Consider the following 25,311-nt stretch of genomic DNA (forward strand, 5'->3'; position numbering starts at 1 on the left):
GCGGTTGCATACATTCTGTGATGGTTGTTGCTGCCCCTTCCGTCTCACGCGATCGGTTATGTGGTTCGTGCCCCTGCCAAGCAAGATGGTCATTATATAAGATGGCCTTCCATGTGACTGGCTCACGCGTCCCCACAAACATTCACTTCTACCCGACGCGCTCCAACGGGCGATCCTGCGTGTCACTGACCAGGCATGTCATCGCACATTTTCGTTCAACGTTCGGAACCCTCAAGATGAGGTCGTCTATCTTGTGAATATACCCCTCTATTTCCACCGACCCCGTCCCTTCGCCCGCCTCGTCCGCAGGTTGAACTGATGCGTGTCCTCAAACGAGGCAGAGCAAAGCCGGTGAGCAAAGGATGCTGTTCCAAGGAACTCAGACCGCCTGACGGCCAGGAAGGGACGTAATGGCGGCGGACCGCGTTTGACCAGAGCTCTTTCAACTTCCAACACCTTTCGATATTGCCCTGGTTAGCTGTGTTCCACCCACCCCCGGCTGTAATCGCTTCCTGGATCGGTCACTGACGCTCTGAATCGACCGCAACTGCACGAGAGACGGCCAACCGTAAGACTGGCGATCGGTGGTATCACCTCTGGTAACCCCGTGCTTTCCAGGCCCTGCGAGAAATATCAATATCCGACACGATTTTGACATCCGCTGGAGATCATTGGAATTGCGCTGAACTCTGGTGCTCGAGTGCTGCGTGCCACACGCTGGCATAATGGATTGTCACACCGGGCTGTTGTCCGCGCGAAGCGTTTGCCCGAACGAGGATGGCCGTTTGCACTCAGACATGTAACCACTATCTTGATCTTCCCTCATAAAATGACCTCCAGTCGACAGTCAGGACCGTTGGTTGCATCCGCTCTCGCACTGCAATCGCAACATGAACTGGCGAGACGATCTTTGGTTATGGGTCTTGTGCAAGCTTGGGTGCATGCTTCCCTGGCCTCGAGGTATGCCCGCTTTCTGGAACAGAGTTCAGAGCACTCGCTGACAGCCATCCTGACGTGCCCAGCGTCCTGGACCAAGATGGCCCTATCAACAACCACCGACGCGTCACATACGTGCCACGGGTCCCTGATTCTAGGGTCGGCTTGGCCCAATCCCGGCGCCGCCAAGGCGCTAATGTCTCGGTCTCGTCGGCTGCACCGTCTGGCCGGTTACGATGCCAACGCTGTGGTGGCATGCGTTCGCGGACCTACCATTGCCGACACTTCCGCGATCCAGTAGCGTATCCCGCGATAGGAGTCTGTTCTCGCCGTTGGACGGGCTGCGCAAACACGAAGATGTTGAAGGAGCGGAGCACTATGGATGGTGGTACCATGTACCGTTCTACTGCGGAATTACCGGGCTGTGGCATGCGTTGGACCCGAAGTGACGCCCGTTGCGCGAGAAATCAACGTCGATTATATTAGCATTAGAACGTCCGTAGGATCAGGACATGTAAGGGAAATCTGGGAAAGTAATCGAACTGGCACGGGTGCTCGTCAAACAAGGGGCCATTGGTCGATCCGTCATTGGGAATGAACACGCCCTTCGGCTATTCTGGAGGCGACCCATTGGCCGTGGCTTCTGGATGGTCCCGTCGTGTCGGCCACCGTTGTGTCAGTGTTCGACCACCGATGACCCGGCTCAACATCAAGATCCAGGAGCCGAAGGTCGTCGCTCAAGTTGGATTGAACGATCGCCGTGACCTGGTTACGGATCGACTGTCGAGCACAAACTAGAGACAGTGATTCGTTAGCATGGCTTTATTAGACGCATCAGCTTTTCCCAAACCTCGAAGAGGGTTCATACCGCCGACCAACATACTCCCCCGTCGCGTATTCAGGTACGTTGTTATCGTCTGTGCCACATCTACAGATCCTTTCATGAATTGAACCCTCGTGCCGGGGCTCCGCGAGGGCTCATTTTTGCGGTTTCGACGGTAGTAAAGGACGAATCGGAGGATCTATCACGGTCAGCATATGGATCGCGGTCCATTCGGCGGTCGTGGTACCTTGAATTCCTGGCGATCGAGGTCCAGCAAATGCTGCATGTTCACCCACCGACGATTGTCTAGACCGAGTTAGCTCAGCTCACTGTCCTGCGGGAGACACGAGAGGTTGCTGCAACGCGCGGTACCTAGGTCTTCCATTTGCCAGACAACGATGAGCTTCCGGACCATGGCGCGGTGTTGTTCACTCGCGAGGACCAGGGTCTGGATGAGCGAGAAGACCCGCGCAATCCCGATATCCTCTACGATCAGGAGCACGATGCCGAAGCGGGCGAGATCCGGCGCTCTCCCATACGGCCCCAGCACGAGCGCACGGTGTGGAACGATGTGTCGATGTTCGGCATTATAGAGCGCCGCGACCAGTGCTGAAGACTGTGGGCGGGCCAGCACGCGTAGCGTTCGGCGGCCCGCAGTATCCGACGAGGTCCTGCCTCTCGATATCTGCCGTTGGCTGGTAAGGTGTACGGCTGCATACCGTTTTGCCCCCGCCTGTCTCCATTCTCCCCCTTGTTCGGCAGAGCGCAGCGAAGTATTATCTGGCATTAAGGTTTCTGCCGCCCTCAACGTGTCCTCTTGACTGGCCGATTGCTCAGACACATAGATCTGTGCGTGCTGACCGGACAGGTGTGCTAGTTTCGAGGTCGGTGTAGCTTCCCACGACGAGACATAAAAAAGCGGCAGTTGGCTAGCAAGTCGCAGGCCTGCCTGTGGCAGCCAGAGGTATACATACTGACCGGGCTCGACTCTCCACCCAGAGGGAACGGTGATGTCGATACTGAGAAGCTCATGGTGCCGGGATATGACAACCGAAGGCCAGGAGTGGCCCCAGCGTCTTCTTAGGGGAACAGTCAAGGAAGCCAGCGTCAGAAAAATCCACAGAGCCGCTGCAGCCACCAAACCCCAGAGGCATTTGGAGTGGCGCATCCAGACATGGTAGGACGTCGAAGCCAATCCGGTTACTGCCAATAGGTAGTGACACTTCATCGCCAGCTGCGGATAACGGCGAACCACGGCATGCAGCGTCACGGGAAGGATCAAGATCATCGAACAAGCTGCCTGGCTCTGGTTAGCGGACGATCGATATCCGGGGGAACTGCACACGGAATCCTCCAGGAACCAGAGCAAATGCCTCACTAGAACTGGAACGTAATGCTGCCGTATAGCTTGCACTGGTTGGCCGTCACCCAGGACAGCAATCGCTCCGTGGAGGACGGAGTGGATGATGACTATCCGGCCGACCCATCGATGCATCCATGCTGCCGCCGACCAATCGATGCCTAGAAGATGCGCCGGAAACCCAAAGGTCCAGCCCGTCCACAACGGAATGAAATTGATGACCGCGAGGTTGGCGGCGCGCCGGTGCAGTGTGGCCCAGGATCGAGTCCGCAAGACCAGTGGCAGGATGTTTGCCGTAAGCAGAAGTGTGACCACTGAGCCCTGTTGGACAGTGGCCATATCGAGGTGGCCGAACGGTCTCGGCAGTGGATAGGCAAAGAGTCGCCGTATCTGCACCACGTGCCATCGGATTGCCCACCGGCCGCCACGGGACGCCAGACGCCATACGAGCCAAGTGCCCAAAGCGATTGCGGCGCATATTCCATACCAATCAGTCTGCGATATGTGGGAAATTCGGTAGTACCAGGGAGATGTCGTTGGAGGCATTCTGCTGGTCAGGGTCGACAGTCTGGGGAGTGGAAGAGTATTTGTATGCCGTCGGGTGTCATCTAGGTCCTCATCTAGTTGCCTGCAGCAGGATGTGGGATAGATAAACATGGTGGGTGGTGAGCAGGAGCGACAGCGTCTCTCGATACTTCAGTAAGTTGTTTTGTTCTGGACCGCCGCACCCGCGTTCTGGACCGCCGCACCCGCGTTCTGGCTAAGCGGCCCTCAGTTTCTCGCCTGTCACTTACCCGGCGCCCAGCCAACATATTGTAGGTCGGAAGCTGAAGATACAGTCAGGCGGGCTAAATCGCCGATATACGCTACAGAACACTCACGTTACCATATTCTGAACTTTGTCTTTACATTGTGTCGACCGTGTTGTCCATTGTCAGTATTACCCACAGCGGCGATCTGCTCATCTTACACTGTCACGGGCTGGGCACCATTTTCTTCATCGTTTACATGAAATTGACCATATTCAGGCTACACCATTCCTAAGAAGCATATTCCACCACGGAAGCGAGGACCGGCTCCGCAAACATCCCTTGTATCCTGCGAAGGACGCATTAATCGGCTGGTGCCTTGGAGTGAGCACCAACGGGGAACTATCGCTTCAGGCGTCTTCTTTTCTCTGGCTGCCGCAGGGATCGGCTGGGTGTGACCAGAGCCAAGAGCCCTTCTATCTCGCGAGACAGTGCCGTGTACGCCTCACTGCTTCGTTGACCCGCTCGATCCAACGCTTGTTGTCGAGTTCTGGCATGTTCCAGCTGGCGCTTCAGCTTTCGCGTCTGAGCGGAGCGCTGGGTGCAGGGCATCTTGCTGCGATGACAATCACCAGTGAAGCTTAGGCTATAAGATGATGCCGAAGCAAAAACTTATAAAGTAGCACATCTGCATCAAGAACGCTGCCCCTGCTATCCCAGACTATCTACATTTCTGACTGCATCCACCCCGTATATCAGCGCGAACCCATCCCTTCTAAGGCGATTCGGGCGACCTTTTTCGAACTCCTATCATGGCAATCTACCAATTCAAGCCTGCACAGTGGAGTACGCTTTTAGTCGAGATATGCCCGGTCAAACATGCACATACTCATGTTAGCGGACGGCAGGCACGAAATCTGAAGAAAATACTAGAGCGCTTCTGAAACTATTGGAGCAAGAGGTGTCCCGTCTTAAAGATACAAAGGAGGGCTCGTTTCAGGAAGCAGCACACGGCAGAGCCGCATTATGGGAAGGGCATTGCCGTCTCTTGAATCGATCCAAATGTCTTGAGGAGCAACTGGGCCTGGAAGAACGACGACTGAGCGTCAAGCGATCCGAGCTGCGAGCAGCCCACTTCCGAGCCTGCGAAGATCGAAATAATCGGCAATGCCCTGAGTGTCGTTTGGTGGGGGATGTCGATCTTACGCCGTGCTTCCAACTCGTATGTCGGGGATGTTCCCAACGGCATATGCGTTGCACATCGCCCTATATCCGCACTCCTACCGTCGGGCGGTCATTCAGCGCACGTGCAAGCTCCCTGCTCGACGAGATCTCCCGTGAGGTGCGCATGCTTCAAGAAGGCTCCTGGTTCACCACATCAATCTGGGGCAAGGAATATTTGGACCAAAATAGGCACCGTTTGAAAGAGAACTGCGAATGGCTTGAACAACAACTAACGAATACTCGGCGGGAATATGAGAAAGTTATCTTTGTGCTCAGCTCGGCTCATTCCAAGGCAACCCTAGACCGGCGGAACAGACCATGCGAAGGGTGCTTGTCAATATTTCGCGAGGTTTATCTTGCACCATGCTTCCATCTCGTGTGTCGGGCATGTTATCCGGATCCCGGGGAGGAGCTCTGCAAAACGTGCCGTGCAAAGCACCAAGGCATTTCTGCCATGCGCCCTCGCGGACTTCCACGTCTGGCCATCTGAATGCGCCTAGGTTTGCCCTGTGAATTTACCAAGACGAATGTTACTAGTCTACTTTCTTGTGCAAATACGACATGGCATGGTGACAGAAATAATGGAGTGTACAGTCTATTCCTCCAAATGGAATTTCTTGGAATGGCTTTTATTCTCTAAACCAAAGCCAACTCGTAGACTTGGGGTTTTCCGTTCTGCCACGCGCTTTGTTGATGCTCTGGGTAACGACGCCGATGAACCGTCTACGACAGTGATAACAGGCACCGAGTAATCTGACATACTTCCCAATTCTGTTACCCCTGCTTTCATTGAGCGTGTCGGGGCTTTATATGCTCGATTGAAGGAACAAGATGGCTATCATGAGGATCAGGCTGGGTGAATCACAGTCTGTTCGATATCATTCTGTTCTGGGATAGCCCCTGCAACATGTAATTGGGAAAACAAAACTCGAAAAGCCCGGTGAGGAAAAGGAACAAACAAAATGAGGATCAAGCTGGGTGAACCATCAGTCTGTTTGATATCAGGTCATTCTGTTGTGGGATATTCACTGCAACATATATTTTGGAAAACAAAAAAAAATCAAAAAGCCCGGCAAGAAACGGAACAAACAGTGAGGCCGGTGTTGCAATATCGCCCGCGATATTTGCTGCTTTGTACTGTCGGCCCGTCTGGTGCCCGACTCTGCCCATCACAACATGTCCAGACTACCGCTTCAGAATGCCCCTGTCATCCTGCAGCTGTTGGCCAAATCTGCGTTCGTATTCGTCCGCGTAAGCGTGGGCTGCTGCCGTGAATCTCCCAAATCGTTCGATCACCAAGGGTGCTAACTTCAGTATTCGCATCAAGATCATTTTCGCGCAACCACTCGGCATAGAAGCTTCTCATCGTTCTAGGATTGTTGCCGTGGCTTGAGTAGGCAAGAAATCCGTGACGAGATATATTACATCACGACTTCCACGCCGGTACAAGTCCAAGGCAGGATTTAGGAAGGCGGTTGGGGTGGCTAACGGTAACGGACCGAAAACGAGAAGGACATTGGCGTAAGTGCGCACCAGGGAAGCCCAGACCTGCTTGACGACATGCGGGGGGCCGCTCATCCGGCCACGATCGGGTTTTCGCGGTGTGGAATCACATAGCGAGATGCCGGGCAAAGAAAATTTATGATTTAGCTGAGGAGCTGCTCTCCGGTACACAACAAATCTATCGGGCAGTTATCCATTGACGGGGCTAGAGAGCGCTAATAAGCCCAGTAGGGCGCACCGATCTTCGGGCAACAGCTCTTGGGTTGGCGCCTGAGATAAGCCTCCTTAGGATTACATCATAGATGAGCGGGGTTACTTACCCAAGAAGATTTCTTAGACGCTCTTTTCCTTGTTAGGTGCATACTTAGAAACCTCAGCATAGGTGACATTGGGATCTTTTAATTCTTCTGCTCTGGGGCGTTGGGGGCCGCTGCGGAAGCGGTGACATTGGTGGTCATTCTGGCCCGCAGCCGCACCGCAGCAAGGCCATCGTATCGGGGGTGATGGCACAGGAGGCAAGGATCCATTGATTGGTCGGTTTGGGACAGAACCATCGAATTCGATCTTAGTGCTTCGCTTGCCAGGATTAGACTTCACAACTGCAATAAGACGGCGAACCGAATTTCGGAGGGCAATGCCGTATGGAGTGGCTCATACATTTCGTGGACTCCATGTTTTTTTTCTTGATGAGCGACCGCTGCGGAAGCACTGAGGCGGTTCTGCGGGCGCTAACCGGACCGGGAATGGGGACCCACTCTGCTGCGGCTTCTGGGAGCCGCCGGCTTTCTTAGGCGCAGCCCTTTTCAGCCAGCCAGTCCTGCCGCACTCGTCTCTTGGACTCAGTTTCTGTACGCTTTTGCATGCAGTTTGCATCCAGCCCCTTCCGCCCCTTCCGAGGTGATATCCCCTCGAGCGGTGCGGCCACCGCCAGCGCTTTCGACCCCGTCGTCTGCCTCGCCCGTCGTCTCGGCGGCGGAGTAGGAAGCATCGAACCGTGCGATACCGCGGCTGTAAATGCGTCAGTAGAGGCCGATCTTAACAGCCTGGGAGTCTTACCATTGTGGACAGTTAAAATTGATCCGTGCCGACCGTCGTTCGAGCCAATCTCCCATACAGCCCAAGTGCACGCTCCGTCTGCACCGCTCGCACTACAAATTGGCAATGTCGTCTGCTGCGTTGTCATGACAGATCAGGCACTCTATGCTGCCGCCATTATCATCCTGCCGGAGTGAGCGGAGGATCACCGGCGTGCTAGTGTTGTCTGCATTGGCGGTCCCGAACTGGATCCGAGCGGGGAAGACGGCGACACCTCGAATGGAACCGACCTTTGCCGCAGCTGCTCAATACGGATGGAGTGACGCTCGGCCGCGGCAGGTTCAACGCCCATGGGGGCCAATGATGTCGAATTTACATCCACCAGGTCCATCTCTGGATACAGCGGGGAGTCAATCTGCTGGCTCTCCGTGGGTGAATCCCGCCCATGCTCACCGACGGCCCGTGAAGCCCGAGCGCTCTCATACCAGCGCATTGCGAGCGGCTGCACTTGTTCGTCCTCCTTGTGCTGGTGGTTCCGTTTGCATAGCAGCAGCCTGGCAATCTTGCGTAGTGTCTCGACGAGGCTGTCATCTGCTGGTCGCCGCAGCGCCAGAAGCTGCAGGAGGTGGGCAGCATCGGTGCGCGATTGCCTTGAGATGTGGTTTTTGCAGTTCGCGTTGGCCCGAGTCTTCCCACAACAAGTAGTCGTGCAATCTGGGTCGCTCATCCCGCATACCCGGATCGGATCCCACCCGCTGCTATCCATTGCGAAAGCACTCTGGTGGGGTACACAGATGTCAATCAAGGACTGAAGCCGAGCTGTGGCACAGGTTAGCATGGCGATGTACTGGTTATACGATAGGTAATTCTTCCCGCATACCGTACAAGTGAGTAGTAGTCTGTGTTGTCATGTTTTGCACGCAGCGCAGGTTGAGGGTATTGAAATCTTGGTATGCGAGGATAAAGAAATATATAATGTAGGCAGGCTACCATCTTGAATAGGCGAGATGGCTCGCTGACTCTACGGACCATGATACGTGGTTCGCAGGAGTGAGCAGGTTCCTAGGAATATAGCGATTGCTCTTAGGGTCTACTAAGACGGTCCCAAGGGGCTGTGCGCTCCTACGAAAGGCAGAGCGGCTCGTGCGTTTCTCAAGTCTTACGACGGTTCCCCGACGCCTGCCCTGGATAACCTCCGTACTAAGATAGTGGATTGGATATAAATAAGGCCTTTCCCCTGCTGCTGCATCCTTCGGTCGTCGCTGCGACTGACTACTCGAACTTCCCATCATGTCTTTCTTGTGCAGCCCTCTCGACTTGGTCAATCGTTGCACCGTGAAAGGTGTATCGTTTCCTCGCCCCACGGAGGTGTATGTCCGGAGTCGATTGACTTCACCAAGCGGGTCTCCGCCCATCTAGAGCTGGCCTTGTCAAAACCGGAGTCAAAGCCCGAAACCCGGGCAATAAACTTCAGGAACGCAGCCAGACTGATGATATGCGACAATCATGAAGACCGGCTGCGAGAGACTTGCAGAATCGCCCGTCGCTGGGAAGAGCAAGCAGCGCAGCAATCCAACGCTATCATACATTCCCTCGCCAGCACAGAAATCCCAACATACAAGCAGTCTCCGCGATCGCAGATATCTTCCGAAAGTGTAATTATGCGCCAGTCATTACGCATCTAGATCTCAATGATGTTGTTATCATATCCAGTTCGAAGGCTTCGTGCATGGGCGGTTCGCCTCCTCGATCAGCCCTTCACCGCGAAGCCTCGGCATTGCGCCGTCAAGAGACCCCAGATCTACAGGTTTCGGCGTCCTACCATCTCCATCGTATTGAGCCATGGATGCTAAGGCGTTGGACAAATGATCACCGGAAGGCCACTGCCATCGACCAAAGACCGCCTGCAATCCAGCCCAACCTTTCTGGATTTTATCCGGGGGTCATGGCCAAGCAACGTTGTTCCATTTCCATGAGCCCGGTTCAAGTTTGGACAATGTCCTTGGGTATTTGCAGATATCAATGTACGGTGATTGTCCTTTAGGTGCCCACTATCCAGTTTAAGACTCTACGGAGACGGCAAACCGAGCAGACGTTTGACTCCTTTGGGTATGGAGCATGTTGTTACTGTTTACCTGTTGTGAGTACAGAGGCTCCCTATCACCGTATATAACCAACCGTAAAAGCGTGATTTTCCGAGCATAACCCGGGCAATTATCTGGAGCGATTAGAGAAACTACTCGTGGAATAACATCGGCAACACCCTGAGTGGGCTCATAGCGCAGCCTTGTTTAGCGGGAGTGTCAGCAGATGTCACCTTTGCCCGGTCTGTTCACTACAAATTCCCTAATATACACAGTCGAGGTAGAAGAGTTGATGATTCATGGCCGTTCCGATTCCTCCGCGAGAGTAAAGTAGTCATGTAGAGTACTGTAGAGTCGCAATACGGAACAAGTAATGACTGTCCGAACCTTCCCGTAGTCGAAACGTCACATAGTAAACCACAACACACCAACACCGTCGCTCTCCGAAACCCTCGTCTCCTCCCCTCTCATGCCCACGCCCCGCCGCCATCCATACAATTGTTCACGACCGCACAAGCGCAGTTTGCGACTGAATGCAACACTCGTCGGCAGGACTGCTCTTGTATTCGAGAAAGCTAGGCTGCTCTAATCCCGAAGAGCAGCCGCCGGATCTGTCTTGCTGAACTCGTTGGGTGAGGGGGCGCGTGACCGCCATTGGCGTTCATTCTCCGTGTTCTTATCTCTTCGGTGTGATGAATGCGGCAGTGACTCCGGTCGCTCAGACTGATGGGTGCCCTCTGGCATTGTCGATCGAGATAAGCCGCTTTCTTGTAGAGCAGCTTGAAGCCGTAGAGATAGCCATCGCGAACGACAGAAGCACCTCGGCCGCTTCATACCGGCAGACAGACTTCTCGAGAGTATTGTAGCGATACGGTAATACGGTAGCGGCAGAGTGGGAACGAGATTGCGTGGATAAATACCAAAGTCAAAACGTATCATTCACCTTCGCATAGTTATATAAGTTAGGCTGGATTGATGCCCTTAGCAAAGGACCGCTGGCGTCGCGTAGCGGCGAGCCACTTTAGTGAAGGCGGGGTTTTCCTCTGTCAGACAGAATCAAAATAGGAAGGTAGTCGAGAATATGCGTGGTAGACGCGTTTCTTCCGTCTGATCGACCCGATCTTTAACCAGGGGAGAGGTCATGGAATCCCACCTAGATACCCGGGAAGATGCACCAACCGACGATACTGTGCAATTTGCCCTTTGCTGGCCTTTCATGGCCCTCGGATTTGTCTTAAGCGTTCTTCTTACCTGACCGGTGTATCTCTAGAAAAGCCAAACGCTTCAGTTGACCGGTGAGTATCCCCGTCCTCGTATTGTTGTAGGGTAGTATTGTACAAGGAATATGCGAGTCTCTTCTCTCTACCGCAGAGATGCACTGTATTTTTTATATAAGCATTGTCGGACGCGTGTCATGTCTGAACCCCCTCCGTCTATTCATTCGTCCCACCTCCGTCAGACATAAGCATCTGCGCTATGGAAGCAACGGCCTCCTACCTGGAACGTCCCCTCAAACGCAAGCGTGAATCGTCCTGCAGTCGATCTGGTCATGCTGAGGAAAGCGGAGGCGCAAACCCCATGGAGCCACCTAATGAAGATTCCACACATGTATGTGAAGCAAGCTCTGCACGAATTCAAGAACGCCATACTCATCATACTTCACAGTTGGAACCTCCCACCAACGATGAGAAGTTGGTATCGGCCGCGGCGTCCTTCAGACCCTTGGCCCGTGAGCTGGAGCGCCTGGACGAGAAGGACCCCATTCTGGCTGCCCAGGCGGCACGCCTCGTAGCCCTCTACCGGCGCTTGTGGGAGTCCTACGTCGCCAGGAATGCCGACAGTCAGCGCCTCGACAAAGAAAATCAGCGGCTCAAGAACGCCAATGCCAGCCTCTCGGAAGAGAAACGGCAGGCAGAGGGCCGTTCCTTAGAATATGACGTCCTCCTGTCCTACTACAAGGAAGCACACCAGAAGATCGAAGACGGCATCATCGGGGTCTTGGAGGGTTGGAAGGAACCCCTGGTCGACTCCGCAGATGCTGGCAAGCAGAAGCAAGATGGATCAGAGTAGAACCGTATCTCTGGACAGCTGTGCGAGGGTTGGCATGAAGCGGATGTTCGGTGTTCCAAGTGGTGCCGGATCTACAGCGTGCGACATAAGGCTCTGTGCGCGTACTCAGTTGATTCCGATATTTCATTTGTCTATCAAGCCATACACGGGTGTCTGATTGTTGATTTTACTGTCTCATGCTCCTTCGGAACATTGGAATCTCCATCTGATGACTATGTTACTATGTGTCTGCATATGCGGATACGTAACGCCTCAATCCATGTCATCTAGCCCGACCACCTTCTCTACTGTAATTCGGAGACAATTATATGGTAATCGTCGGAATGCCGCGTATGGTTTGCTCTCCCCGTGGACAGAGTTGCGAGGTCCCTGGCGGCGTCCACCCCGGAGTAGCGGCGCGCTCCCCACCCATGGCGGATAGACAATGCGATTGTCAGAAGCAGTTGTACCTGTCAGGCGGATGTTAAGAAGAAACAGCGGCTTGGGCGGGACATGCTACCTCTTGAGGCAAGCTCCCGGCACGACATGACACCCCTATCGCTGCAATGGTTGCCAAGAGACCGGAGAACCCAAACATGCCGTAAACCGCACGAACGAGGCGTCGTTCGGATTGAGAGTCGCGGACAGTCTGTTGGGCCAGGCACAGGTAACCCGTCGCGACGCCTATATAATCCACCGCGGAGAGAATCGGGAGCGCATTACCAACCGGAGCATAAGCTAAGTAACTGACGAAGACCACCGTCACCTTCGTGGTATGAAGAGCGCAGAGAAATGCGTAGAATATCTTCACTCTAGCTGCGAACAGCGGCATGTCGGACAAGATAAACTGTAGTCGGACAAACTGCAAGTCGATCAGCTCCTGTCCGTCGTAAGCCCGACCTGTCCTCCTCCATGGACACTCACTTCCAGAACCGGTGGAAAGAAGCCCGTAATAGATGTGATGATTTCTGCGCCTGTCACAGAATCGTCAGTGGTGAAATCCTGTGGCTTTCACTGATGGGGACTCAACTGAGCGGATGGAAACGGCTCCAACGGAGCGCGACCACGGCAACGAGGAAGGCCACAAGGGCCACCGAGGAGGTAATATCTACGCATCGATAGAGCGGGCGCTGTCGAAACGTTCGGGTTGACAGCAGGGCACGGGTAGTTGCCAAAGACAGGAGTATCGACGCCAAGATGGCGTGGGCGATGTTTGAAACAGCCATGTGCAGCGGTCTATGTGACAAATCTGTCTATTGACCATATCCACACCATACAGACCTCTGGCATCACTTTTCTGGACCAGGACCTCCTTTATATCGGCCACTCATCTCGGCTAACTTTTGTCCTTGACCGGCCAACTTTACGATACTGTACCGATGAAAGTCTGACGAATTTGGTCACAGTTGGCCTAGGTACCATACTGGAATATACCACGGATCATGAGACCCGGAAGATCCTGAGACCTACGTGTTAACTCGCAGGAGCAATGGAAAGTCGGTGGGCGAATGAGCAGCCACGGTGAGCATCACCGCCACGTAAAGACTCATGGTTTTGACGGGACTATCATCCCTCGAATTGTAACTACTATCCAATAGGGGGCAAGCCTTCGATGCCCTCCTTCTGTGGATCTAAATTCGGCAATGTTTGAAGGGACGTTGTAAGCATGTCACAATCTTCTTCGCGGACCGCTCACTCATACGCTCAGCGCCCATGACACGCCCTCATGAGCCCAATGATAGTAACTCAGACGAGGAGTGCCTGGTGGCACCTCCTTTCACGACGATAGGGCTGTCCATACCATCGATGTCATGGCTGAACCAGCAGCTGGAGTCAGATGGCGAGGGACCTGGCATGAGACGAAAAACAAGATTCCCAGCGCGAACAACCTCAGGACACCGGAGATGCCCTCAGCCAGGCTAGTCCACATTCGGAAGTCCTTCTCTGTACAGCTTCTCGGGAATACAAACTACAATCCGCCCGGTGAGTGCCACCGGTCCTCCATCCGCGGGCATGCCCTGATCGATGCCTTGCAGGCGTAAGACTAAGTTTCGCGGCAGAACCCTAGCTCCCATGAAGCGCCCAAGGAGAATGGCTGCACGCTCACGCGGCATTCCGTATACTGATTTTACCGCGGAGGCGCCAAAGCTGACGCGCCAGCTGGAACATGCCAGAAGTCGACAACAAGTTGGATCGAGCAGGTCAACGAAGCAGTGGGGAGTACACGGCACCGTCTCGCGAGATAGAAGGGCTCTTGGCTCTGGTCACACCCAGCCGGTCCCTGCGGCAGCCAAAGAAAAGAAGACGCCTGAAGCGATAGTTCCCCGTTGGTGTTCGCTGCAGGGTACCGCGGAATGATGCGTCCTTCGCCGGATACAAGGGATTTTTGCGGGGGCCGGTCCTCGCTTTCGTGGTGGAAGATTCTTCTGGAATGGTGTGGCCTGAATATGGTCAATTTCATTTAGATGATGAGAGGATTGATGCCCAGCCTGTGATAGAGTAAGATGAGTAGATCGTCACTACGGGTAATACTGGCACTGGACAACGCCGGTCGACAAATTGTGAAGACAAGGTTCAGAGTACGGCAACGTGAGAGTGCAGAGTAGCACAACAGAAGTGACAGCGTCTCTCGATAATTCACGTAAGTTGTTTTGTTCTGGACCATCGCACCCGCGTGCTGGCTAAGCGGCCCTCATTTTCTTGCCTGTCACTCACCGCACCCAACCATCATGTTATCGCTCAGAATACGAAGATAGATAGAGTCAGACAGGATAAATCGCCCATATTAATACGCACCCTGTTTGTCCCACATCCTACTGCAAGCATCTAGATGAGGCCCAGATCACACCCGACGGGATACAAATACTCCTCCGCTCCCCAGACTGTCAACCCTGACCTGCAGGATGCCTCCAACGACATCTCCCTGGTACGACCGAATTTCCCACATATCGCAGACTGATTGGTATAGGATATCGCTCTGGGCATTTGGCTCGTATGGCGTATGGCGTCTGGCGTCCCGTGGTGGGCGATCCGATGGCACGGGATGCGGATACGGCGACTCCTTGCCTATCCCCTGCCGAGACCGTTCGGCCACCTCGATATGGCCGCTGTCCAACAGGGCTCGGTGGTCGCGCTTCTGCTTACGGCGAACATCCTGCCACTAGTCTTACGGACACGATCCTGGGCTACCGCGCATCTTCTAGGCATCGATTGGTCGGCGGCAGCATGGATTCATCGATGGGTCGACCGGATGGTCATCATCCACTCCGTCCTCCACCGAGCGATTGCTGCCCTGGGTGACGGCCAACCGGTGCAAGCTATACGGCAGCATCCCGTTCCAGTTCTGGTGAGGCATTTGCTCTGGTTCCTGGAGGATTCCGTGTGCAGTTCCCCCGGATATCGATCGTCCGCTAACCAGAGCCAGGCAGCTTGTTCGATGATCTTGATCCTTCCCGTGACGCTGCATGCCGTGGTTCGCCGTTATCCGCAGCTGGCGATGAAGTGTCACTACCTATTGGCAGTAACCGGATTGGCTTCGACGTCCTACCATGTCTGGATGCGCCACTCCAAATGCCTCTGGTAGACGGTGGCGGCAGCGGCTCTGTGGATTTTCTCAGCCTGGTGTCCTTGGCTGTTCCCCTAAGAAGGCGCTGGGGGCACTCCTGGCCGTCGGTTGTCATATCCCGGCACCATGAGCTTCTCAGTATCGACATCACCGTCCCTCCGGGTAGAGAGTCGAGCCCGGTCAATATGTGTACCTCTGGCTGCCACAGCAGGCCTGCGACTTGCTAGCCAGCTGCCGCTTTTTTTATGTCTCGTCATAGGAAGGTCCGCCGGGGGCCAACGGCACCGGGGCACCGACCTCAGAACCAGTACACCTGTCCGGTCAGCGCACCGATCCATGCGTCTGAGCGATCTGCCAGTCCAGAGGACACGTTGAGGGAGGCAGAACCCTCGGTACCGGACAATACATCGCTCCCCTCTGCCGAGCACGGGGGAGAATGAAGACAGGCGGGGACAGCGCCAGGACGCGATGCAGTCGTACACACTACCAGCCACCGGCATATATCGAGAGACAGGACCTCGTCGAATACTGCGGCCACCGAACGCGTTGTAAGTATAATGCCGAATATCAACACAGCGTTCGACACAGTGCGCTCGTGCTGAGCCGTATGGGAGACCGCCGGATCTCGCCCGCTTCGGGATCGTGCTCCTGATCGTAGTGGATATCGGGATTGCGCGGGTCTTCTCGCTCATCCAGACCCTGGTCCTCGCGAGTGAACAACACCGCGCCATGGTCCGGAAGTTCATCGTTGTCTGGCAAATGGAAGACCTAGGTACCGCGAGGCGCAGCAACCCCTCGTGTCTCCCGTAGAACGGTGAGCTGAGCTAACATGGTGTAGACAATCGTCGGTGGGTGAGGATGCAGCATTTGCTGGACCTCGATCGCCAGGAATTCAAGGCACCCCGACCGTCGAACAGGCAGAGAGCCCTATACTGACCGTGATAGATCCTCCGATTCGTCCTTTACTACCGTCGAAACCACAAGAATGAGCCCTCTCGTCATCCCGGTACGAGGATTCGATTCATGGAAGGGTCTGTGGATGCGGCACAGACGATAAGGACATACCTGAATACGCGTCGGGGAGTATGCTGGTAGGCGGTATGAACCCTGTGCGAGGCCGGGGGAAGGCAGTTGCGTCCGGTGAAGCCATATTAACGAATCACTTTGTCTCCAGTCTGTGTCCGACACTCGATCCGCAACCAGGTCACGGCGATTGTTTAGCCCAGGTTGAACGATGACCTCCGGCTCCTGGATCTTGACGTTGAGCCGTGTCATCAGTGATCGAACACTGACACAACGGTGGCCGACACGACGGGACCACCCAGAAGCCACGGCCAATGGGTCGCCTCCCGAATAGCTGAAGGTCGTGGTCATTCCCGATGACCGATCTACCAATGGTCCCTTTTTTGACGAGCACCCGTGCCAGTCCGATTACTTTCCCAGATTTCCCTTGCATGTCCTAATCCTACGGACGGTCTTACGCTAACATAATCGACGTCGATTTCTCGCGCGACAACGGTCACTTCGGGTCCAACGCATGCCCCCAGCCCGGTAATTCCGTAATCGAACGGTCCATAGTACCACCATCCACAGTACTCTGCTCCTTCGACATTTTCATGTTTGCGCAGCCCGTTCGACGGCGAGCACAGACTCCTATCGCAGGATACGCTATTGGATCGCGGTAGTGTCGGCAATGGTAGGTCCGCGAACGCGTGCCACCGCAACGTTGGCATCGTAACCGGCCGGACGGTGCAGCCAACGGAACCGGGGCATTGGCGCCCCGGCGGCACCGGGATTGGGCCGCCAGGCCGACCCCGGAATCAGGGACCCGTGGCACGTATGTGACGCGTCGGTGGTTGATAGGTCCATCTTGGTCCGGGACGCTGGGCACGTCAGGATGGCTGTCAGCGAGTGCTCTGAACTCTGTTCCAGGAAGCGGGAATACCTCGAGCCCAGGGAAGCGTGCACTCCAAGCTTGCACAAGACCCATAACCAAATTCCGTCTCGCCAGTTCATGTTGCGATTGTGGTGCGAGAGTAGATGCGACCAACGGTCCAGACTGTCGACTGGAGGTCATTTTATGAGGGAAGATCAAGATAGTGGTTACATGTCTGAGTGCAAACGGTCATCCTCGTTCGGGCAAACGCTTCGCGCGGACAACAGCCCGGTGTGGCAATCCGTTGTGCCAGCGTGTGGCACGCAGCACCCGAGCACCAGAGTTCAGGGCATTTCCAATGATCTCCAGCGGATGTAGATGACTGCCACAATTCTGCAATAATGAGAGCTGAAATCGTGGCGGATATTTCTCAGAGGGCCTGCAAAGCACGGGGTTACCGGAGGTGATGCCATCCGATCGCCAGCCTTACGGTTGACCGTCTCTCGTGTAGCTGCGGTCAATTCAGAGCGTTAAGTCACTGATCTAGAAAGCGATTACAGCCAGGGGTGGGTGGGAAACAGCTCACAACGGCAATATTGAAGAATGGTGTTTGAAGTTGGAGCTCTGGTCAAACGCGTTCCACGTCGTCGGGCGGTCTGAGTCCCTTGAAATAGCATCCTTTGCGCTCCAGCTTTGCTCTGGCCCGTTTGAGGACACGCATCGCTTCCATCTGCGGGGCGGGCGAAGGGAGACGGGGGTCGGGGGTCGGGGGTCGGGGGTCGGGGGAAATAGAAGAGAATGTTCACATGATAGATGACCTCATCTTGATGGTTTCGAACGTTGAATGAAAATGTGCGATGACATGCCTGGTCAGTGACGCGCAGGATCGCCCGTTAGAACGCGTCCGGGTAGAAGTGAATGTTTGTGGGGGATGCGCGAGCCAGTCGAATGAAAGGCCATCTTACATAATGGCCATCTTGCTTGGCAGGGGCATGAACCACATAACCGATCAGGTGCGACGGCGGAAGGTACAGCAACAACAATCACAGAATGTATGCAACCGCCCGTCGGTCAGCTCCCTGGGCTGTTGTCCCGTGCATATGGGGACTCCCGGATAAGTCGTGGCGTACGGAGTTGTGGAATCCAAGCTTCAGATAGCTTGGATGGATACGTCGCTGATGGGAGATTGAGTCTGACCAGCCTTGCTAAGCTTATCGCACGCAAGACTTCACATTCGGAGCACGGGATGCGCATTCGGATGACGATTATTCCCGTCCCTCATCTTCCCCTGCGAAGAACTACGAAATTTACCCACCTGCATTGCCCGATTGACCGGCCAAGCGAAGGCATCCGCGCATATGCCATATCAGGCGCTGAACACCGACTTTATAGAGTGTTGTAAGATAAATTAGAACCAATATGCAAGTCGATGAGATGTGATTTCGGTCTCTGGGTATTGAATCGAGGAGAAGGGTGTAGCACGCACCCTGCTAGTCACCCTTGATGATAACGATGGTCATGGAATATATATATCTTGCTTCAATACTGGGGACTTTGGACACATCACTACTCCCTGAGAGATTAACATCGCATTATTGCATAATACACTGTAAAGTAAGAGGACAGAAGCTACTGAATGGGCAGAGTAAGCCTCATTGCTCCTACACTGGGGAATTATGGTCGAATCCAAAGCTGTTTTTTTTGTTTTGACGCGCTCGAGTTCTGAGATGACCCCGAACTTGAGGCCCCTGTTCAACCTCCCAAAACGGATTAGTGGCACTATCTCACGGTCCAGGAAAATCGAACATGGTGGAAGCCACGATCGGTGAGTCCCCCTGCTTTGCCCGGGCTATTTCCATGTTTATCAACTCCGTACACATAAGATAACTATCTCACCTGCCGAATAACCAACAACATCTTTGCTGGTCACCGATCGGGGCAGAAGATGCTACGACGACCGGTCACTGTGGGAACCTGAGTGGAGCGAATTTGACCAAGGACAAGGGACAAGCGTGTCTACGGAGATCGGGTCCCGCTGGTGGAATGAAGGAGGGTAGCTGCTCGGTGGTTTCTGCTTGCCAGAGCTGCAACGGAAAACCCGGGCGAGAGCAGACCGTAGAAAAGGATCAGCTCACATGTTATGTAAACTGACTCCGATGACCAGGTGTGACATAACTGCCACAAATTGGAAAAGGACGGTAAAAAATTATGAGAGTTGATGGAAGGACATACGTAACCGGACATCTTCAATTTGAATTTCGGATGGATCTGCCCACGCCACTCTTTTTCTTTCTTTCAACGATCTGACCAATATCATCGTGATAAGGCTCAAAGCCGCTAGTATACGGGGAATTTCGAGTGCTGGCCGTCGACGCAATGGAAGTTGGAAGTCGACGACGGAAGGAACTACCTGGGCATCTTTAATGATTCCTCGATCCGGGTCAGGCAATGCTTTACTTCGGATTATCTACAGAGTAGTCTCTTTCTACTTCAGAACAGCCTCTTATTTTTTTTTTAACTGGTAGCATGCGCCGCTGGGAGGGAAAGCCCAATCGAACGCAATATGCAGTAAGTCAAAGGAAGGAGAGGAGAATATCACGTAGGTAGCATTCCAGATACCCGGGTAAACATGCCCGATCAACTAGTTATTCAACATGGGCTTGGCATTGGCTAAGATGAAGTGAGACGGGGAAACCCGCCGTCAGAAATGCCCGTCGTCTGCCCGGTTACTCTGAACGTTATTCTGAACCCCAGTCGTCTTCCAATTAACACAAACGTTAGGTACGCGACTTGCCGGCGAGACAGCAGTCAGGCATCTGGGCCATTACCGAATCTTCTTGGGAAAACGTGACAGATAACCGGGCGATTCCCTTTCAAGGAGGGCAACTCAAAGTGGCTTGGCAAAAAAGTGAACACAAGATTAGACATACCTGGCCATGTGTATCAATCTCCCAATGGTGGACTCGTGATTGTCATTCGAAGTTAGACCCGCAGTCTCGTCTATGGTCTTCGGACAGACTGAAATCCCAGCATATTGGCTAGATTATGTACAATCCTTTCCGCCTGAAAATATATAATGCCTGCAGACAAGAATGGATGATGTAGCTCATCCATGCCCGAAAACAACTATTTCGTTCATCCACCTTTACTGTAAATGCCGTTTGTTGGGGTAGATCTGGCAGGGTGAGAGAATTGGACAAGCGGCACAACAAGGCCCTTCCCATTTGGTCAACGCGCTGACGATCGCGTTTTTCGAGCACCACAGCTGAAGTGGTAGGAAGACTGCGTCCGCGCACCTGGACTTTCGGTAGAGCTGTTACTGTATCTACTCCCTGTATTTGGCTCCTATGTACAGGAAATCCACTGCATAGTTTTTGTAAGTATGAACCCCTCCTAGATCTAACCCTCTGGGCAACAGACCGTGAGCCTCACCCAAGCAGGCTGATTGGGTGGAATCAGAAGACACAAGGGTTTATATACAGTATGATGATGATGATGATGATGATGATGATGATGCTTTCATTTACCCTGACTTCTCGCCAAAGTTGAGACACTAGATTAAGGTACAAGTGTCATTATTTTGATCTATATGAGAAGCTCCAGCTATTTATAGCCGCAGCAGTCCATCTCCCTGCTGCCTAGCGGAGTGCCTGCCTAACAGGCAGCCACTCCTACAGGTCTATTATATATCACGTGACCTGGGATCCAACTGCCAAAGCGATATGCAGGCTACAACAACTATATATATCTGATTGCGTACATGTAGATTCTTCCACTTCCTGAAAACGAACTTAGAGCCTCGTCACGGCCTGTCGTGGCCTAATTGCCGCTCCCATTGTTAGGCTGCCCCTGTGGCGCGCGGTTTTAAAAGCCTCAAGATGTCTATAGAGAGACTACCTTACCTTTTTCTCTCTATAGGATCGCTGGAATGACTTTAGATATGGTCTTTGTCCTCTGTATCGTCTGGCACGGTCTGTTTAGCTTGAGTCAGTCCGCCCTGGTGTGGACCACTGTCTCTTGCTAAACTTTGGCTGAGAATTCCCTCGCTCTCGTCTCGAGACTTTCCATGTATAGGGAGGGCGACAGTCAGATCCTCCAATCTGCATGTTCGATAGGTATCCTGTAAAGGCCGGAAGGGCCGAGAGCAGAAAGTTTGATAGCGCGTTCGTTGCTGTTGAAACCAGCTTATGTTGTGATATGGCAAAGTAGTGATTATTAGAGTCGGCTGATGTAAATGGTGAAGGCTTGTTGTGAAAGTGGCTGTATAGGTCATCGACAGTGAGAGTAGGACTCTGAATGGGGCTTCGAGTCGGGCTGAGGGTAGACGGGTAACGGCATGTTGTAGTTGTTGGAGTTTCTGGTGCAGCTGGTCCAGGTGATTGAGAGGCAGAGGTGAGTTTAGCTTTAAGTCGAGTTGGTGGGTTCAGCGGGGTCTTAAGGATTGAGGCGTATGATTTCCTGGAGCTGGGAGTTGGGTTTGATGGCACTTGTGGTTGTAATGGTTCTTGGGCTTGCGGTGGCTCTTGTGATTCGGTTGTTGGATGCCGTGGCTGAATTGAAGAGGAGCTGCTCAAGGGTTCTGTTTTGGTTTCTATTGTTGATGTTCGGGGTAGTTGTCCAGTTGGTTCATATGAGGGAAGGTTGGGGAAGGTCTCCATATCCTCCAGAAGATCCGCCCACACACAGTGATCATCATGTAACGCGAGAAGCTCTGCTGTTGTGTGTTCGACATCGCGCCATCTCTGTACTGAGACGTCACACGCGAAGCAGCTCACACTGTCGCGGTCTTTGCCAGATGGTGCGTGCCAGAAGCCTAGCCTTGCCAGCTGTCGAGGTGTGATATGTGCGAGTGGCCATTGATGAAAAGTTTGCAGTCTGGATTGGACAGTGGCGAGTTCTAGAGGGATCTCGAGCACGATGTCATGAAGCTCTTGTGGTGTTGATGGACGCGTCGAGACGCGTGGCGATGATGGACGCGTCGGAGTTTCGGTTAACCGCTGCGGGGCTGAGTCGAGGAGAGAGAATGGGTTGGGGCTCCAAACCGAAGGAGCTGGGGGTTTATCATCTTTTTTGGCTCTCTTTGGTGGCATATTTCCCCCTCGCCTGTCCTCTCCCGCATTTACGATCAGTACCATTGTGATGCTCGGGATCGGGTTTATATACTGTACAAGATAAAGGCAGATCGATTTGCAGTCGCTTTGAGTCAATAGAGCATAAATTCCGCAATACGAAGCTCTACTCTGTACTTGATCGAGCCTTGATTCACAACATCGGACCGACCATAGCTAAGCTCTTTTCGGTTTCAAACGCCGCCGTATTATCTCAACTTTTTAAAATAAAGCTGTTAGATCAGGGAGAATGGCAAATTTATTCGTTGCATCCCGTTAAGAACATTCATTATGTTGTGATATGCGAAGGAATTTTCGATCTGAGCAGCCGAGCAACAAGAGAGAAGTCTACCACAGATCACGATCGTCAGAAAGAACGCAAGGATGTACACCGTCAAAATCAGTGAAAAGCTTCTCAGCGGAAATCTGTATGCCTCCCTCAGGTTCTAGACCAGCAGCGTCGTATTGCGCCGTTGCAGTGGCCACTAAAACGCTGTCTCTGGCCACTGTTGCTTCTAGCCAGCTCAACTGTCTTCGAAACACCTTTCGGGCCACCACAGTTAAAGTGTCGCCTGGGATGAAACGTTCATAATAGTATACGCTAAAGTTTCGAATGCCTTCCTGATCCCTGAATGTGGAGAACAACCGATGGCAAAGCAAGTCGATCAGCAAGTAATGTCCCGCGGCTCGACGGTCTTGAGGAACCACAGCTGTGGCTCGGACCGTGGATCCCACCGCGGGCTGAATCGCCAATGATTTTAAAAATCGTTCCTCCAGTGTGGCGGATTTATTTAGGTCTAGTTGCGGAATAGCCTCGGCGAGCGTAAAGAGCTCGGGAACGGGTGGTAGTCGGCAGCAGGGGTAGTCCGACGTAGATGAGACTGGATCGGACTCTGAATCTGGACTCTCAGAGAGGATGCTAAGGTGGTATCCTTGGAGCGTAGTCGACAGCACGGATGGGGTTGCCGGACGTTCAACAGGATGGGACATGGTGTCGACTCAAGCAGGCAATTGGCAATCGAACTAAGTTTCCAAGGACGGTAGCTTTTTCTGTTGGAGAAGGTCTGACGTTGGGACTGATGACAGATGTTGAGTTTATGTAGGGCCGAGACTGCTCAGGCATATAAGGCTCATGAGTATTTGAAGGCCCACAAAACTTGCTCTTACCCGGCTTTTACCTCCGGCATCGATAGCCAAGCTGCTGTCCGCCGCCATCCATGCTGTCTGAACATCCAGATAATTGGCAATGCCTCGGATTCGGAAGATGATAGTCTTCACCACCGCCACCGGGCTGTTCATATTCAGCTGCGTTGTGGAAACCCCCTCATGTCGGACGGGCAAGATCCACAATGGAACCCCGGGGAAGTGGCGTTTGTTCCTACTATTGACTACAGCTGATTATCCGTCATCAAAGACTTGGTGTAACCAATTCCTAAAACGTGAGTCCCAGAATGTGACAGAAATGGTAGCAGGGCATATTCTATTCTGGTCTATAAGAAGGACCTCCAGCATAATTGATTCGTGACGGAGACAGCCTCGCCCCACCACATAATGAAACATGCTAAGCTAGTTGCCGGTTGAGCTGGTTGATGCCATCGCCGACTTGGTATGTACTGTAGGGAACGCTGTTGAGCTCCGAAATGCTGCTAACGATGTGCCAGCTGCCTCAACGTGACGTTCGGTCGTTGAGTCTTGTTTCAACCACACTATATGCCGCTCTGTTCCCTCGGCTCCATCGTGCGATCACCTCCCGTGTGCCAGCAATGAATGGGCCTTGAACATCCTGGATGTCGATCCCTTTTTGGGGGGCTGTCCCGACCACCGCGCTGGGGAGATCCTGCGCTGTACCAGACAGCTAACGGTGAAAGCTCCAATCGGCACCGCTCGGTTCCACTGTACAGTAGCAACTTTTTTCCACCGGCCATGCCGCCAAGAGGACTCACATTAGGCAACCCGCACGAACCAACCGCTCACAGGGGGTTTCTAGAGAGCCTGTTGTCTCAGATGCACCAAGTCTTTCCCCGATTAGAACCTGGAATCCTCGATTCATTCCAGTTAGTATTGAGACATTGCCTAGAGGAACCGCAACTGACCCGCCTAGATGGCATATCAGGACCTGCATCCCCGCCAACGTCTTGGATGCTCAAGGATACTTTGTGTACCACTAGAAACAGATCCATCGTCTCTCTTGATCACTGACGGCACCTGTCCCCACGCGGGCCAACATCTAGAGGGCCTGTCGTGTTTCACGGCGCTCAGCGAGTTGGAGTGGGAAGGCATCCATCACCCGTCTGAAGTTAGCGCCTTGCGAGGTTGCCTCCGATCGACACTTAAAGGCGCTCTCTATCGGATTCCTGTCAGGGGAGAATCCACAAAGCCGTTGTGGCTATGCCGATATCGTGGATCTCTTTCCATCATCCTTCCGTGATGACCATACCGACCTGATCTGGACGGCTACTCCTCACTCACTTCGTTGACCCTTTCACGCGTTTCGTTCCCCTGTGCGCTGCTTCCAGGGTCCAATGATCGCTGTTCCGTTCTCTGCAGGCACTGACCCTGTGGGACTGCCCCAACGAACTGCACTTTTTGCAGCTCTTGGCACGATCCAGTAGGCCCGTCTCCCTTCAGTACTTTGAGATTAGCAGTGATTATCTCCGCGAGTCAGGGGAGTGGCTGGCGTTCATCGCCATCACCGAGTTTTGCCTTTCCTTCTAAGGCTTGTAATATCTGTACCTGAAGATCTCTAACTTTCCCCAGTTCCTTCCAGGCCTTGATGATGCCATTCGTCATCACCAATCCACACTCCGTGGTCTGATCTTCCATGAACGTCGGTTGATGGCGGTCGACAGGGAACGGATTTTGAAGAGCGTCGGGACGATGTGACCGTGACGTTGCCCAGTATTCCGCGCATTCTACAGAAGATCTGTTCTCCGATCGTCCTGGGCCTCTGCCTTCGTCCAGCAAGCGCAGTATGTTGCCATGGTTTTCGCGGGGACACG

The 25,311-nt window shown here is 53.5% G+C and overlaps 14 protein-coding genes across 14 annotated transcripts; 5 read left to right on the plus strand and 9 right to left on the minus strand.

The window, feature by feature from the left end:
- Nucleotides 1-574: 574 nt before the first annotated feature.
- Nucleotides 575-1,483, plus strand: BJX68DRAFT_210801 (uncharacterized protein). The gene has a single exon (XM_071037726.1). The coding sequence runs from the start codon at nt 830-832 to the stop codon at nt 1,235-1,237; it is 408 nt and encodes a 135-aa protein (XP_070893144.1). The 5' UTR covers nt 575-829; the 3' UTR covers nt 1,238-1,483.
- BJX68DRAFT_248681 (uncharacterized protein) lies at nt 1,457-1,826 on the minus strand. Its single transcript, XM_071041964.1, has 2 exons — nt 1,805-1,826; nt 1,457-1,730 (listed from the first exon to the last, which is right to left on the minus strand). Exons 1-2 carry the CDS (start codon nt 1,815-1,817, stop codon nt 1,522-1,524), a joined length of 222 nt encoding a protein of 73 aa, XP_070893145.1. The 5' UTR covers nt 1,818-1,826; the 3' UTR covers nt 1,457-1,521.
- Nucleotides 1,750-3,764, minus strand: BJX68DRAFT_210806 (uncharacterized protein). Its single transcript, XM_071037727.1, has one exon. It carries the CDS (start codon nt 3,663-3,665, stop codon nt 2,076-2,078), a length of 1,590 nt encoding a protein of 529 aa, XP_070893146.1. The 5' UTR covers nt 3,666-3,764; the 3' UTR covers nt 1,750-2,075.
- A 3,670-nt stretch (nt 3,765-7,434) lies between these two features.
- Nucleotides 7,435-8,657, minus strand: BJX68DRAFT_279739 (uncharacterized protein; the record flags this gene model as incomplete). Its single annotated transcript, XM_071048791.1, has 4 exons — nt 7,905-8,657; nt 7,793-7,875; nt 7,652-7,729; nt 7,435-7,603 (listed from the first exon to the last, which is right to left on the minus strand). The coding sequence occupies exons 1-4, from the start codon at nt 8,466-8,468 to the stop codon at nt 7,435-7,437; spliced, it is 894 nt and encodes a 297-aa protein (XP_070893147.1). The 5' UTR covers nt 8,469-8,657.
- Nucleotides 8,658-11,190: 2,533 nt separating this feature from the next.
- BJX68DRAFT_259155 (uncharacterized protein) lies at nt 11,191-11,784 on the plus strand (the record flags this gene model as incomplete). The annotated part of the gene is made up of 2 exons (XM_071043652.1): nt 11,191-11,322; nt 11,380-11,784. 2 exons carry the CDS (start codon nt 11,191-11,193, stop codon nt 11,782-11,784), a joined length of 537 nt encoding a protein of 178 aa, XP_070893148.1.
- A 266-nt stretch (nt 11,785-12,050) lies between these two features.
- On the minus strand, nt 12,051-12,989 carry BJX68DRAFT_259156 (uncharacterized protein; the record flags this gene model as incomplete). Its single annotated transcript, XM_071043653.1, has 5 exons — nt 12,051-12,068; nt 12,168-12,233; nt 12,284-12,625; nt 12,688-12,737; nt 12,818-12,989. 5 exons carry the CDS (start codon nt 12,987-12,989, stop codon nt 12,051-12,053), a joined length of 648 nt encoding a protein of 215 aa, XP_070893149.1.
- Nucleotides 12,990-13,402: 413 nt separating this feature from the next.
- Nucleotides 13,403-13,762, plus strand: BJX68DRAFT_248686 (uncharacterized protein). The gene has a single exon (XM_071041965.1). It carries the CDS (start codon nt 13,477-13,479, stop codon nt 13,684-13,686), a length of 210 nt encoding a protein of 69 aa, XP_070893150.1. The 5' UTR covers nt 13,403-13,476; the 3' UTR covers nt 13,687-13,762.
- Nucleotides 13,763-14,593: 831 nt separating this feature from the next.
- BJX68DRAFT_272499 (uncharacterized protein) lies at nt 14,594-16,423 on the plus strand (the record flags this gene model as incomplete). The annotated part of the gene is made up of 5 exons (XM_071047219.1): nt 14,594-14,689; nt 14,732-15,109; nt 15,905-16,100; nt 16,167-16,180; nt 16,274-16,423. The coding sequence occupies 5 exons, from the start codon at nt 14,594-14,596 to the stop codon at nt 16,421-16,423; spliced, it is 834 nt and encodes a 277-aa protein (XP_070893151.1).
- A 424-nt stretch (nt 16,424-16,847) lies between these two features.
- On the minus strand, nt 16,848-17,344 carry BJX68DRAFT_259157 (uncharacterized protein; the record flags this gene model as incomplete). The annotated part of the gene is made up of 2 exons (XM_071043654.1): nt 16,848-17,211; nt 17,274-17,344. The coding sequence occupies 2 exons, from the start codon at nt 17,342-17,344 to the stop codon at nt 16,848-16,850; spliced, it is 435 nt and encodes a 144-aa protein (XP_070893152.1).
- A 1,634-nt stretch (nt 17,345-18,978) lies between these two features.
- Nucleotides 18,979-19,751, minus strand: BJX68DRAFT_248697 (uncharacterized protein). The gene has a single exon (XM_071041966.1). The coding sequence runs from the start codon at nt 19,446-19,448 to the stop codon at nt 19,221-19,223; it is 228 nt and encodes a 75-aa protein (XP_070893153.1). The 5' UTR covers nt 19,449-19,751; the 3' UTR covers nt 18,979-19,220.
- A 357-nt stretch (nt 19,752-20,108) lies between these two features.
- BJX68DRAFT_248699 (uncharacterized protein) lies at nt 20,109-20,772 on the minus strand (the record flags this gene model as incomplete). Its single annotated transcript, XM_071041967.1, has 1 exon — nt 20,109-20,772. A coding segment is annotated over one exon (190 nt), but the record flags the coding sequence as incomplete, so codon positions are not given.
- A 53-nt stretch (nt 20,773-20,825) lies between these two features.
- BJX68DRAFT_248700 (uncharacterized protein) lies at nt 20,826-22,307 on the minus strand. Its single transcript, XM_071041968.1, has one exon. It carries the CDS (start codon nt 22,292-22,294, stop codon nt 21,182-21,184), a length of 1,113 nt encoding a protein of 370 aa, XP_070893155.1. The 5' UTR covers nt 22,295-22,307; the 3' UTR covers nt 20,826-21,181.
- A 259-nt stretch (nt 22,308-22,566) lies between these two features.
- On the minus strand, nt 22,567-23,302 carry BJX68DRAFT_279749 (uncharacterized protein; the record flags this gene model as incomplete). The annotated part of the gene is made up of 1 exon (XM_071048792.1): nt 22,567-23,302. The coding sequence occupies one exon, from the start codon at nt 23,300-23,302 to the stop codon at nt 22,661-22,663; it is 642 nt and encodes a 213-aa protein (XP_070893156.1). The 3' UTR covers nt 22,567-22,660.
- Nucleotides 23,303-23,909: 607 nt separating this feature from the next.
- On the plus strand, nt 23,910-24,153 carry BJX68DRAFT_248701 (uncharacterized protein; the record flags this gene model as incomplete). The annotated part of the gene is made up of 1 exon (XM_071041969.1): nt 23,910-24,153. A coding segment is annotated over one exon (156 nt), but the record flags the coding sequence as incomplete, so codon positions are not given.
- Nucleotides 24,154-25,311: the final 1,158 nt, after the last annotated feature.

This window comes from Aspergillus pseudodeflectus, assembly GCF_044049435.1.
Source record: "Aspergillus pseudodeflectus strain CBS 756.74 chromosome Unknown BJX68scaffold_82, whole genome shotgun sequence".
Lineage (NCBI taxonomy): Eukaryota > Fungi > Ascomycota > Eurotiomycetes > Eurotiales > Aspergillaceae > Aspergillus > Aspergillus pseudodeflectus.

Excerpts from the sequence above, each read along its gene's own strand:
- BJX68DRAFT_210801 (XM_071037726.1), top strand. The coding sequence starts at position 830 with ATGACCTCCAGTCGACAGTCAGGACCGTTGGTTGCATCCGCTCTCGCA.
- BJX68DRAFT_210806 (XM_071037727.1), bottom strand. The coding sequence starts at position 3,665 with ATGCCTCCAACGACATCTCCCTGGTACTACCGAATTTCCCACATATCG.
- BJX68DRAFT_248686 (XM_071041965.1), top strand. The coding sequence starts at position 13,477 with ATGACACGCCCTCATGAGCCCAATGATAGTAACTCAGACGAGGAGTGC.
- BJX68DRAFT_248697 (XM_071041966.1), bottom strand. The coding sequence starts at position 19,448 with ATGTCCGGTTACGTATGTCCTTCCATCAACTCTCATAATTTTTTACCG.
- BJX68DRAFT_248700 (XM_071041968.1), bottom strand. The coding sequence starts at position 22,294 with ATGCCACCAAAGAGAGCCAAAAAAGATGATAAACCCCCAGCTCCTTCG.